The following is a 14648-nucleotide window of genomic DNA, read 5'->3' on the forward strand; positions in this document are numbered from 1 at the left end:
CATGCTGCAGATTCTATGCTCTCCAGTTTGCCTTGGTCCCCATCACTGCTCCTGTCCCTGTCCCAGAGGCCACTTGAGATACCCAAGCTGCCCAGGTCACCTGGTTCCTGCCTGGCCCTGCCTCAGGAGTCCACTGAGGGCCTGTTCCAGGTGTGGTGACATGATGTTCCTATTGGAAATTATGGCAAAAAAAAAAAAGTGAGAGCTTGGCATGGGGAACCCAGACCAAACATGTAGAGACTGGAGACTTCTCCAGCCTTGTCTCCAGCTCTGAATGTTAGATTTGGATGCCAGAAGTTCCCAACCATCCTTCAAGACACTTCCCCTTGGTGCTCAGCCTGGAAGGTGGTTGTTTCCTCCCTGACCTCCTCAGATCTCAATCTGTTTACAAATAGCTTAGGCCCTTCTGAGTACACGTGTATGCATCTGTACACATGTGTGAGTATAGGTGTATCCATCTGTACACATGTGTGAGTGTAGGTGTATGCATCTGTACACATGTGTGAATGTAGGTGTGAGTATTTGTGAGTGTATATGTATGCATCTGCACATGTGTGTGAGTATAGGTGTGAGTGTGTGTGAGTGTATGGGTATGCATATATGCATATGCATATGTATGCAAGCATATGCATTAATATCCATGAGTACATATGTATGTGTGTGCTTTTGTCATCATCAACCATGTGTACTCCCTGCCTCAGTTTCTCCATCTGGGAAACAAGCCGTTGGACTGGGGAAGAGTTTGAGTTTGAGGTTGTTAGGCCACCTGCTGGGGAAGTGACAGGGACAAGCCACCTGAGCCAACTCTTGCTTTTCTTCCCAGAAAGCTTGCTCTGGGAACCAGAAGCGCCATACAAATGAACAATTAGTGCTATCAGTTCTCTGTGTCTAAACAGCAGAAGCTGTTTCCCCCTCCCTGTGCCAAGGGGATGGCAGGAGAATGAAGTGGAGTGGTGTGCGTGGCAGTGCCTTGGAAGGATCTTGTTCCTGTTGCAAGGGAATCTTGCATTGTGATTATTAATATAGTTTCACCAAATGGTCTTGGCTGGAAGCCTGATGATGCAGCAGCTGCCGAGGCTCCGAGCTCTCCAGTGTGGTGGCTTCCCCGGGCTGCACCCACCTCTTCTTCTCCAGCTGCTTGCTCTCCTCTGCCCCTTAGCACTCAGCCCCCGAGCCCCATTCTACCTGTTCCACACATGGCCCTCGCTTTCTGGGCACAACTGGCATCATGGAGGGGATTTTAGCCATCACGAGTGATTCAGTTGATGGGGAAATTGTCTGTGAGGCCCTACCATTGCCAGATGCTGTTTGGAAGCTGACATTAACGCGAGGGATTGGATGGATGAAGCCCTCGGACTTGGCAGGGCGGTGGGGCTCACGGGGAAGAGGGGATGCAAACAGCACATAGCAAACAGATGAATACACACGCAGGTAAGTTCACAAAGAAAAGCACACAGAGCAGATGCTCCAGAGGGGTGGGGTCACAGAGGGTGATCAGGTCCGGAATGGAGGAGCTGGTGTGTGAATTAAGGTCTGGAAGATGCAGAAGAGGTGCATTCTAGGTGGAGGAAATAAGGTTGTCTTGTCCAGGCTCCTCGATTAACTGAAGAGAACAGAGAGGAGCCGTACCTTACCCATGGTTGCACAGCTAGAATTCTGTTCTCTGGGCTTCCAAGCTGGCACTCTGTCACTTACAGACCTTTTTTCTTCCTTAGGAAGTGTCAGCTCTTAGAGGGTGAGGCTGGGCTCCCCTCCTGACAATCAACTCTCTGCACCGCAGCTAGCCCTCTGCACCCCAGCTAGCCTTCTCCTCGTGTCTGGATCTCCCATCTGGGACAGCCGTGAACCCGCTTCACTCCAGTCCTCCAGAGATACAAGGGGCAGGGCAGGAACAGAAAGGAAAAGCAAAGTGGTCGAGTGCTTCTTGTCATTAGTTGCTAAGCGCAATAAACCCAGTGGAATCCCAGCCTTATAATGACCTCGTTTAATTAATGCTAAATGACTGTGGGACCCGTATGGATTTATACATTAGATCCACATTAACACCAAATCGTTTGATCACGAATCACTGTTAAAATAATGAACACGGGCTTTTTACAACTGGATGAGAAGGATGTGGCAGGCTTCTGCCAGCCTGGGGGTTGAAGCACCTCCCAGGTCCTTTCTCTCTCTCTCTCTCTCTCTCTCTCTCTCTCTCTCTCTCTCTCTCTCTCTCTCTCTCTCTCGTTCTGCAAGTTTTTCCCCCCTAGAAGGCACTTATTGAGCTGTCTGTGCACTGGGCATTGGCGGCAGGGGAGGGGTGGGGCACCGCATCCCCCAGGAACTTGCAGGCCTGCTGAGGTGGTGGGTGTGCACTTGCAAATGTAGCACATTGAGCAAGGGCCTCCTAAGTTGCAGGCGTTAGAAATATTTAACTGGCTATCCCGCCAGCAAGGGGAGATGCGTATCAAGACAGGGATGGCTGATAAGAGAACAATGTTCATAGAAGATAAGAAACTTAAAGTAAGAGTGATGGCCCTCACCGTGATCCCAGCGCTTCGCAGGTGGAGGCAGGAACATCAGTAGTTCAAGGTCAACCTTGGCAGTAGGGGACGATCTCTCTAAAAGCAACAACAATAAACCCCTCCCCCCTCCAACACACACACACACACACACACACACACACACCTTCAAAATATTTACGTTTTTCTCTACAGACCAGTGGGCTTGGGCCAGAGAAGCTTTCTATTTATGTATGTATGTATGTATGTATGTATGTATTTATGTATTTATTTATTTATCTATTCACTTATTTATTTATTTATTTATTTTGTAGTAGGGTGGTAGTTATGCAGAGACTCACAACATGTCATAGTGCTGAGACTAAGTGACTGTTGAGTGATAGTCCTCGATGGGACATACCACACTCTCTCTCAGGTTCAGGGGACATCACAGAATGGCTGTGGGTGGGAATGGGACTGAAGACATGGAACTGAGGAAGGGGTGAGGTATTATCCTCAGGCATGATGTGACTCTTCTTGCACTCTGGAACTCTCAGCAGCTGTGATTATGAGACCCACCCAAGAACATGCCTATCAGCATCCTGTCATGAAGGGGGACAGGCTCACAAGGCCTCTCCAGTCCCAGAAGATCTATGATCAGTTAATCATTACTGAGGGAGGGAGACTCCTGAGAGTGGAGGGGGGGCCATTTGAGAAACCAAGGCTAAGTATCGTTTAATGGAGTCCCTAAGTAAACAGACTAGATTGGGGAGCGTCTGGAATGTTGACCCAAGAACTTTGCAAGTATAGTTACTTAGGGTGACTATCTGGTATTATATCTTTGTTCTCCTCTGTCTCACCACTAGAGACAGAATGTTTCTGTCTTTGCCAAATGTGTGCATTGATATTGTAACCTCTGAGGTATTTTCGGAAGTGGGACCTTTGGGACATGGTGAGGGTTGAGTCTTCATGAGTGGGGTTAGGGACTCTGGAGACCTCCCTCCCCTCTTCTGCCATAATCCAGGAAACAGGCCTTCACCATGAAGTAGGCCCCAAGTTCTACATTTCATTCTTTCTGTAATGTTACCAGTTTGTGAATCCATCAGGGGATGAATCCACCCATCAGGTCAGAGAAGCCAGGACCTAATCATCTCTAGCAATGCTGTTACAGATTTACCATGAAGTTTCCTTTACTGGGCATTTCTTAATCCATTCAAACTGATGATCAAGATTCACTCAGATACTTCAGACTCAGAATTAGACATTTGTGAATGTTGGGATGGGATGAATGAACTCCATAGGCAAGAAGGATATAGATTTTGAGGGGCCGGGGAACTGGGGGGTTGAGCACTAGTCCCAAGAATTCCCGTTGACTTGGAATTTCAGAATGACCTTATTTGGGAATGTGGTCTGCAGATGTGACTAGTTAGGAATGCCAGGATGAAGTGGGGGTGGGGCCCTAAATCCAATAATTGGTGCCCTGCTAAGAAGGGAGGACAGAGAGTCATACCTCTAAGAAGACCACGGGGATGGAGGAAGAGAATGGAATCACTCTATCACTTCTGTGTTGAACTGTGTCCCAACCCTCGGGGATGCAGAGGCAGGTGGATCTCTGGGAGCTGGAGGCCACCACACCTAGCTAACTTCTGTTGTTTTAAATCAGCCAAGCTATGGTACTTTCCTCTATCTGCCTTAGGAAGCCAGCATGGCATTCTTTCAACTAACAGAAACCTTTAAGTCTGGCACAGACACAGCAGTCACCTTGTTTTACAGCTTTGTTCATGAAGTCCCTCCCTTCCCAAGATCACTGACGGCTTTATTCATTTTCATCCTGTTGGGCCTGTTATTGTGCCTTTCAACTTATGGCCTTTAATCTATCTGAAATTTGCCTTTCATTTTATTTTATTCTGTTCTTGAGACAAGGTCTCACTGTGTAGCCAAGGCTGGCCTTGAGCGGGTAGCAGTCTTTCTCAGTTTCTAGAGGGCTGGGGTGGCAGGCTTGTGCTTCCGTGACGAGCTTTGGAATTAATTCATCTTTGTATGAGGTAGAATTTTAACACTCTGTGTGTGTGAATCATAACTAAATATGTAGTCCCTTTACTACTGATTCAGGTGCCATCTTTATCATGTATCAAGTTCTTATGTATTCATAGACCTATGTGTTCTTAGTACTGTCCCATTGGGTTGATATGTCTGTGCTTTTAAAAATTATCATTTCATTAATTTATGTGTATGATATTTTGCCTGCAATGTGTGTCTGTGCACCATGTACATGCCTGATGCCTGCAGAGTCCAGAAGAGGGCATTGGCTATCCTGGGATTGGAGTCATAGATGGTTATGAGCCACCATGTGAGTGCTGGGAATTGAACTCGGGTCCTTTGCAAGAGCAGCAAGTGCTCTTAACTGCTGAGCCATCTCTCCAGCCCAGTATGTCTGTTCTTGAGTTAGTGCATGAAATTCTATAGTTCTAAACCCTAACATCTGATATAGCAAATCAACATACACTGTGCCTTTTTTTTTTAAAATGAACTTCACTTTTCTACATATTAATTTTGGAACCTACCTTTTAATTTCTGAAAAATTATCTGCAAGAGTTTCAAGAAACTTTAAATTCAGAGGTGTAAATTTCTTGCACACATGTGAGAAGCTGCAGACTTGCTTAAACACAGCGTCTGAATCTATCCTATCTCCACAGATTGAGAGAAATCACTACAGATGACCCCTTTTCACCACAGCTACCTCATCAGTGGAGTGTGTGTTCACTTCAAGAGGATGCTGATGACAATGTTTGGTTGGACATCAGTGATTTCAGTAGCCACTATTGACGGTGACTGGATCAATGAATTTATTCATAATTGCAAAGAGTGATGTTTTAATTTAGTGCATCTTTATTTGTGTGTGTGTGTGTGTGTGTGTGTGTGTGTGTGTATGAGTCTGTGTGTGTGAGTGTGTTTGAGTATGTGTGTGTGTGCTCCCACACACATGTGCATATGCAGAAGTCAACCTTAGGTGTTTTCTACCATGCTTGGCTTTATAGATATGAATGTGGCTTCTGAGAACTGGACTCGGGTCCTTATGCTTACATAGCAAGCATTTTACCAACTGAGCTCTCTCCTGAGCCCTTTAGTCTTGATTTTTATTGATTTCCACATTGTTTCATTTTATTCTTCCTTGCTTTAGGATTATTCTCCAAATTATTAAGTAAAATGCTTAGTCTATTTTTCCATCTTTTTTTGACAAATATAGCGAAAGTCATTCGTTTTCCTTAAGTTTTGTGTTGGCTGTGTCCCTAAGGTTTTGACATGTGGTATTTTTATTGTCATTCAGTTATAAGTATTTTGTAATTTTCCTAACACTTGCTTCTTTGACACAAGTGTTATTAAGTAACTTAGGCTCTAGGTTTCTATGACTTTAGTATTAATAAGACCCTGTCTTTTTGTTATAGATTCCTATTTTTATTACAGGTTTGGGGATGGTTAAATAATCATCCTGTGAAAGCTACTTCAGAGGGAATTTGTTTGAATGTTCCAGGTGAGCTAAAATGTAATCTGTACTGCCCACAGCTGGGGCGTTGTGCTGTATTTCAGTCAGAAATTATCAATTGTGTTACTCAAATCTGTCTTTGCTCAGTTTTGTCCTCTTGATCCATTTCTGAGAGGGTCATATTAAATCCCCAAACTACACTTTCCCTGTCTCTTTTCTCCACAGTACCTCAGCTATTGCTTTATGAGACATGGTTTCACTATGGCGCCATAGCTAGCCTAGAACTCACTATGGTTGGTCTCAAATTCACAGAGACCAGCTGCCTCTGCCTCCTTAGTACTGGGTGTGTGCCACCATGCCCAGCCTGCTTAGTAGTCTTTGGGACTATATTACTAAACACACACACACACACACACACACACACACACACACACACACACACACACACACATACATTCATGGTGCTGTGTCTTGCTGTTCATTGTTAGGGTTTGAATATGAAATGTTCCACCCACCCTGATGTTTTAAGAGCATTCATCCCAGCTAGTAGCACTGTCATGAAGGCTGTGGAACCTTTGGGAGGTGGAGCTTGGCTGGCAGAAGTAGGTTCCAGGAGGTGGGCCTTTGATGGTCATAGCTTGACCTTGGTTCTAGCCGTTCTCTGCTTCTTGCTCTGCAGTGATGAGAACAGTGTCCACCTCACGCTTCTGCTATGAAGAATGAATGCTTTCCTCACTACAGTGGACTGTGGTTTCCTCAAACCATGAGCCAGAATAAATCTATTATCTCCTAAGTTGTTTTTGTCAGGTATTGGTCAGTGACGTAAAAGTGGTGGACATAATTGCTCTTTACAGCTCTGAATTCCTTCATTCTTTGTAGTTGGCTCTTTGGCCTAGAATTCTACTTGGTTTGATAATGAAACTGTTGTTTCATTTCACATTTGTTATCTTTCACCTTTGGCCATTTGGATTCAGATTCTCTTTAGTCACAGAACCCAAATAAGATGACGTTATTTCTTTAAATGTCCTGAAGAAGCCTAGGATTGATGTGCCTTCAATATGGCAGACATTTGTTTCTTTGTAATAAGGCAAAGGCAGACAAGAGTTCATGGAAGCCCCACAGAGTCCTTAAGGAGCCAGGATCCTTCCACGATCCCTTGGCTATGAATGTCCCTCATGCTCGTGGTTTGGAAGAAAGGGTAAGAAAGAAAAGTAGGGAGGGTAGTCCTTGTTTCTTTAAGAACACTTTCTGGAAGTTGAGTACCACCACATCCCACTATGACTTAGTCATAGGCTATGCCTGATAGGAGATGTACTCATTATTCCCAGAAGCCTTGTATCCAACTGCAAATCCTATGAAAAATGCAAGAATGAACAGCATTGACAATTTTTCCATCTGTGCCATACTGTCCCCTTATTTTTCAAATTTTCTATAGATTATATTTTCTTTGAAAAGGTTATTGACATAGCTATAGATTTCCATGCACTGTAATAAACAATATGGAGAGATCCTGTGTACAATTTAATGAGTTTCCCCTAATGGGAACATTTGGGCAAAGCTCTAGTGTAATATCATAATGGAGATATTGATGTTGATATAACATACCAAACCCGTTAACTACTCAGATTTCCTTATTTCTTCCTTTTGCTCATGCATGAGTGTGTGCATGCGAGTGTGTGTGTGTGTATTCAGCGCCACAGTGAAGACATTGAGCAGTTCTGTGAACACAAGGATCCATGCTGCTCTCTTGCAACCACACACACATCCATTTTCTCTCTTCCACCATCCCGAACACCTGGCAAATTCTGATCATCTCTTATTTAAATATATTTATTTAAAAATGTGTGTGTGTGTGTGTGTGTGTGTGTGTGTGTGTGTACTTGTGTGACTGTGTGAGTTTATGTGCACCACATGCATGCAGCAGCTGTAGAGACCAGAAGAGGACATCAGATCTCCTGCAACTGGAGTTACAGGGAGCTGTGAGCTGCCATGTGGGTGATAGGAACTGCATGGACCCAGGTCTTCTGCAAAAGTTGTAAACATTCTTTACCCCCTGAACTATCTCTCCAGTCCCCCAGTCACTTTAAAGTTATATAAATGTTGTCACATGGTAAGTAACATGTGGGACTGACTTGCTTTTCATTTAACATATGTCCCTAGAGAGTAGTACCCAACTATAAATACCCTATATGCATGCATGAAATTCCATTATTATATATAACTAATATATGTCAACAAACAATGAAAAAGATCAGTTGAGGAGTTGGAGATATAGCTCAGTATGTAAACCACTTGCTGCATAAGTGAGTGAGGATATGAGTTCAAATAGTCACAATTGGGGGCTGGAGAGATGGCTCAGAGGTTAAGAGCACTGACTGTTCTTCCAGAGATCCTGAGTTCAATTCCCAGCACCAACATGGTGGCTCACAACCATCTGTAATGAGATCTGGTGCTCTCTTCTGTGTACATAATAAATTAATAAATCTTTAAATAGTCACAACTGATGTAAAGCCAGGCATGCTAGTGTATATCTGTAATTCCAGCTCTCCTGTGGTAAGATAGCAGACAGAGACAGGCAAATCCTTGGAGGCCTGTGGACCAGCTAGTCCAGTGTGCACAGTGATGAACAACAAAAGAGACCCTGTCTTGAAACAAGGTGGAAGATGGAGGGCCAGCTCCTGAGGTTGTCCGACCTCTGCATTATAACATGAATCTTAAAAGGTCTTAATAATAAAAACAAACCCAGAGCCAGGTATTGGGGTAAATGCTGAAAGATCAGAGAGACAGAACCAGCCACAGCTAACCTCACCTCGCCAATTCCTCAGCTGATCTCGTTTCCTCAAACTGGAAGCTTCTGTGTCCTCATCCAAATGGATCTCATCTGAACTGCTGCTCAAAAGCCTAAAAGCTTAACCGGGCTCTAGTTCCTGGTCTTTATGCCTTATATACTTTTCTGCTTCCTGCCATCACTTCCTGGGATTAAAGGCGTGTGTTACCATGGCTGGCTGTTTCCAGTGTGGCTTTGAACTCACAGAGATCCAGATGGATCTCTGCCTCCAGAATGCTAGGATTAAAGGTGTGTGTGCCACCATTTTCTGGCCTCTATGTCTGTCTAGCGGCTGTTCTGTTCTCTGACCCCAGATAGGTTTATTAAGGTGCACAATATATTGGGGGACATAATATCACCACACTGTATGCATGAATTTCATGTACAAACAGCACATACATCACACATACCAATCAACCCACCAACCAGCCGATCATCCAACCAATCAAGTAGTCTTATTCGTGTGGGTCTATTTCTGTGGACCTTCATTCTTTTCCATAGAACTCTCTGCAAAAGTATGTTTTTCTGATTACCCTGGCTATATAATCAACTTTATTATCAACAAAGGTGATTTTTTTTCATTTCATTTCTCTTTGTCACCATTATTTTAGCTACTGAAGGGCCTGAGCCTTCCACAGAAGTTTTAGATAAGCTTGCCTGATCCAATAATTGGTTTTATGGGTCAGCTTGATTAGGCCATGGCATGCCTGACATTTGGTTAAAAATTGTTCGGGTTGTGTTCCTGGATAAAATGAACTTTTTCTTTTCCTATTTCTTTTTCTTTTCTTCTTTGAAGTAGGGTCTTTTTGTGTAGGCCTGCTTCGAACTCACAGCGATCTGCCTGCCTCTGCCTCCCAAATGCTGGGATAAAGGCATGCTCTGCTATGCCCAGAGAGACTAACTGTTGAACCAGGAGTCTGAGTGAGAGAATATGGCTTTCACCGGTGTGGGTGGTCAGCATCCGTCCACTGAACAGAGCAGGAAAATCGAGGAAGGGGAGACTTGTGTGCGCTCTGGTACGTCCTTCATGGGGGGGGGCACCAATCTCCCCACTCCCACTTCCTGCCTTACATTCTCCTGGTTCTCAGGCCTTTGCACTTGGCCAAGAACTTCCAACACTGGTGTCCCTTTCTGGGCCCTGAAGCAGGGCTGGAGCTGCACTGGTCTCTAGCTTGCTGACTGCAAATACTCAGACTTCTCATTCCTTATAACCAGGAAAGCCGATCCCTTACCATAAGTCTCTGGTTAACACAACCAGAGATTGTGTTGGTTCTGTGGCTCTGGTGACCTGGTTAATGTACTCATATCTCTAAAAGCCTTGATGGAATTCTTATTGGATAAGCTTTTAGGTCAGTTGCTGTGGGAGAAATGGTGCCTTTGTTCTGCTGTACCTGGCTGCCCAGGAACACAGTAAGTATCTCCACTTACTTAGCTCTTCTTTGACCTATTTTATGATCTTTAGCAAACAGATCCCATGAATATTTTATTGAATACACCTCTAAGTACTTTATTATTTTCTTTGGCATACCATAAATGGCAAGGTGTTGCAAATGTTTCTTTCTGCATGTTTATAAACAACTATACAAGACATACTTTTACATGTTTGCTCTCATGGAAGCTTTTGATGAACTCATTATAGAAAGTTTTCTGTGAGTTCCATGGGATTTTCAAGATAAACAATCATGCCATTGTAAAGCAAGACAGCAGTTTTATTTCTTTCATTCAAATGCATGTGTCTTTTGTGTATTTTTTTTGCTTGTGCAATAGCTGGGACTTCCAGTATTATTTTAAGTGTGGTGAGAGTACACATTTGTGCCTTGTCCCTGCTCTTCCCTAAGAGTCATCCCTCTCAAGTATGATGTCAGCCATAAGCTTGTGTGTATGTGTGTGTGTGTGTGTGTGTGTGTGTGCATGTGCGCACACGTGCACGTGCGCTTGTGCACGCGTGCGCGCATGCTCATTGTTGAGTAATTTCCTTCTTTAGTAAGTGTTGGATTGTTGTATTTTATAAAATGCTTTTCAACATTCATTGATAAGATCACATGATTTCTCTCATTATTTTATTTTATTTTTGAGACAGGGTTTCATGTAGTCCAGGTTTTCTATGTAGTGGATGGTAGCTTTGAACTTTTTTTTTTTTTAAATTTTTTTGTTTTGTTTTTTTGTAAGATTTATTTATTTATCATATAGACAGTGTTCTGCCTGCATGTATCCCTGCAGGTCAGAAGAGGGCACCAGATCTCATTACAGATGGTTGTGAGCCACCATGTGGTTGCTGGGAACTGAACTCAGGACCTCTGGAAGAGCAGCCAGTGTTCTTAAACTCTGAGCCATCTCTCCGACCCAGCTTTGAACTTTTGATCTTTCTGCTTATACCTTCTGAGTGCTGGGGTTGCAGACATGTACTACTACTGCACCTGGTTAGTTCAGTGTAAGGCATTTCCCCCTCTGGTGCATCTTGGGCAAGCACTCTATTAATTGATGTACATTCTCAACCCCAATGCTTTTTCTTCCTTAGTTAACAGAAATTATGGACTACACTGATTGATTTTTTAGATCTTGAAGTAGCTATCCTGAAATATTTAGAATAAAGCCCACTTGGTTACAATGTATGATTCTTTGTATACATATTGAATTCAGTTGGCTTTTTTACAATAATAATATATTCTAGCTAAGTTCATGAGACACTCTGAGCTCAAGCTTCCCTTTTCCCTACCGCCTCTTCCGTGTTTAATCTTGTTGTCAGGATGATACAGGTCTTGTGAAGGGAGCTGGGGAATCTTCTGGAAAGCAGTGTTAGCAATTCTGTAAATGCTTGATGAACTCTGTATTTTGGGGAACTTGAATATGTTGCTGGAAGTTTTTCTTCAAGCATGAAGTATGATTTATCATGCTCATGGAGAGGATTGTTTTCTGTCCCAGAATTCCTGAACTTTCTATTGTTCTGTCTCCTCCCCCATCACCCAGGATTCTCTCATCATCCCTCTGAACCTCTCTAACCAGTCAGTCTCTGAGTGTGGTCTGGGATCTCTCAGCAGGCATGTTCCCATTTCCCCATACTGTTGTTCCATAAAGAATGTTCAGTTGAGTGGTATTTCTCTCAGCACCCCATACTTCTAGCTTCTGTAGCAACATATGAACAGCTTTTAAAAAGCTTTATTAAAATACGGAGTTTATTTCGCACATCTATTTTTGTCTCCCTTCCATTCCCACATCTGACCACCACTGTTGCTGTGTCCTATCATAACATTTCGTACATGCTTAAAGCCTAGCAAAGGGTGGAGTTCTGTCCTTGAAAACTAAACAGGCCATTTTAGACAACACATTCTCGGCAATGGAGCCTGGACAACATTTATCAAACACAGTAGAGAAAGTTCTCACTTTGCATTATAAAAAGGACAGTCAGATATCAGCTGTGACAGAAATGAAGTAAGATAGAATATTTCAGACTGTTTAAACTATTTTTTTTAAAAAAGAGACTTCCTCCACTGCCAGAGATCTTGAATAGCTTTGTGGTCAGTCATCCGGAAGCAATTCTTCACATAATTAATGAACTTGGCTTCCACTTTGGGAAGAGAAGCACCCTTTTCGATACTTGCTTGCATTTTTGCATTAATGTCTTCTACAGAACTAGGTCCTTTTGGTGTTACAGGAGTGTCTCCCCCACCCCTACCCCCCCACCGCCGCTTTTTTAAGTCTTTTCCATTTCGGTTTAATTTTTGGGACTGTTTGTCTGGCGTATCTTGTACACATTTCTTCAGTCTCTTCATCATCTTTATCATTCTCAGCATCTTTGTCAAGTTTTACCTTTTTCTGTGGAACCTTGTTACCACCTCCGGGAGCAGATCCCTTTCTGGACCTACTTAAGAGTTTTTTTTTTTTTTTTTTTTTTTTTTTTTTTTTTTTTTTTTTTTTCAAGATTGAACACAAACATTTTAATTGTCTAAAACGAGATTTCCTTTAAGGAGGTTTTCTACAGTTCAAAGCTCACTTCTTTATGTGTCCCATCCACGACCCTTTCAGGAGACATAAAATTATGAAGGCTATCACCAGAAGCTACGTAAACATTTCATCTAAGGGCCAAGAGAAAGTTCAGGGTGTTTTCACAGGGAAGCCGAAGAGGACAAGTGGCGTGAGACAAGCTGAGCATGGTCACAGAAATACTGGGGAAGAACTCGAGTGAAGGACCAAGGTGATAGCGAGGAGGGGAAGCCAACAGCTCCATCGGACCACGTGAGGAAACCCAGGGCCAGTGCTGGCTTTGGTTAGCTAGGTAACCCCTGTATTTGTTTTGTTTTTCTGTAGGCGACTTTAATAATCTTGTCGAAAAACCAGTCCCAATCCTACCGCATTGAAAAGAAGTCCTCATTGACTTGTTGGGTGTAGGTGGTGCCCCATGTTCTCCCACACCAAAAGAAATCAGTTCTGGCAAGAAAACTCCACTGTGCCTTGATGGTACTGTTAGGAGGATGGCCTTGAGCTAGGCCAGGCACGTCCCAGCGATGTTCTGCTGGCTGCCACCAGGGCCGGAAGACTGAGCCGCATTACTCTATCAACTTCTTGGCCTTGAAGAAGCGACGCAGGTAGAAGACCTGCCAGGTGGCTAGTCCAATGAGGCAGAACATGGAGAAGATGCTGAAGTACAGGACTCGGGTGTTCGTGGACTCATTCGTGTCCCGCATCTCCTCTTCCCGCTTCTTCATGTAGGCAAAATCATTAACAATGGATTCCGAAAGGTCCTCTAGGCGTCGTAGCTCCACCTCCAATGGCTTGAGTTTCTCAACTTTTGCAATCTCTTCATAATTTTTCGCCTCTACTCCATGCTTCATGTCTAGAATCACGAGTTGGTCAGGTATCCGCCCGGTTCCCTTGCTCTCGAAACACACTTCAAACATGTCATAATCTTCCGTGGTAAAGGCAAACTTCCCCTTAGTTGCATCCTCTTTGGCGTATAGAATATGGCCAGCAGAATCTGTAATCTTGAGGTGGGTGCGCAGGCCGCCGGCGCCCCCGGACTGGTCGGTGATCTCGTAGGCGCCCGTCACCAGCAGGTCCTTGTGGATCTCCTCGCGGAGACACTTGCGGGAGTTCACGGGCAGGTGGAAGGAGATGGCGGCGACCGAGCTGGGGCCCAGCAGGAAGAGGAAGAGCAGCGCGGACGGGCGAGGGCCAGGCCGGGAGAGCGGGCCAGACAAACCAGACATGGTGCCGGAGCCTCGTTCACCACCCGGGGCCTCCAGCCCTACTTAAGAGTTTTACATCCTCCTCATCTCCCTCTTCTGACTCTGCATCTTCCTCTATAGCCACTGGGTGCTGTTCACTGATGTGCACAGGCCCTGAACCACACTTTAACCTTAAGACCACAGCTGGTGTAATCTCACAGCCCCCAGGGGGAACAGCTGGTTGTACAGACATTTTCACAGTTGCCAGTGTTACTTTAGTTGGACCACCTTCATAGTTCATTACTTTTGCCTCTACGATGTGTAATTCGTCTTTTGCCCCTGCCCCTAACTGGAGCTCATTCTCATCATTGTCCACCTATAATCTTTGCCAGCCTTTAGTTCATGACCAGAAAGTAGTTCTGAGGCTGAAGAGGGCTCATGTCCATCGGGTCTTCCATGAGGTGGAGGCATGCACTTTGGCGTGAAGTTGGAGGGAGAAAACTGCCTACTGCTCCTCAGAACAGACACAGAGGAAGGAATTACGCCAGGGCATATGCTTTTAATCTCCACTTTCCATTTTCATGTGTGTGTGAGTGGTGTGCATGTGTGTATAGACATGTTTCTTGCACATGTGTGTAGGTGCCTGTGCACCTCTATGCTGGGCATGTGGAGGCCTGAGGTTGCTGTGGAGAGTC

The 14648-nt window shown here is 44.3% G+C and overlaps 1 protein-coding gene and 1 pseudogene across 1 annotated transcript; both read right to left on the bottom strand.

The window, feature by feature from the left end:
- Positions 1–12258: 12258 nt before the first annotated feature.
- Positions 12259–14411, bottom strand: LOC102919178 (nucleophosmin-like; annotated as a pseudogene).
- LOC102917034 (transmembrane emp24 domain-containing protein 10) lies at positions 12712–14026 on the bottom strand. The gene has a single exon (XM_006979770.4). The coding sequence runs from the start codon at positions 13993–13995 to the stop codon at positions 13336–13338; it is 660 nt and encodes a 219-aa protein (XP_006979832.1). The 5' UTR covers positions 13996–14026; the 3' UTR covers positions 12712–13335.
- Positions 14412–14648: the final 237 nt, after the last annotated feature.

The sequence above is a fragment of the Peromyscus maniculatus genome, chromosome 7 (genome assembly GCF_049852395.1).
Source record: "Peromyscus maniculatus bairdii isolate BWxNUB_F1_BW_parent chromosome 7, HU_Pman_BW_mat_3.1, whole genome shotgun sequence".
In the NCBI taxonomy this organism is placed as follows: domain Eukaryota; kingdom Metazoa; phylum Chordata; class Mammalia; order Rodentia; family Cricetidae; genus Peromyscus; species Peromyscus maniculatus.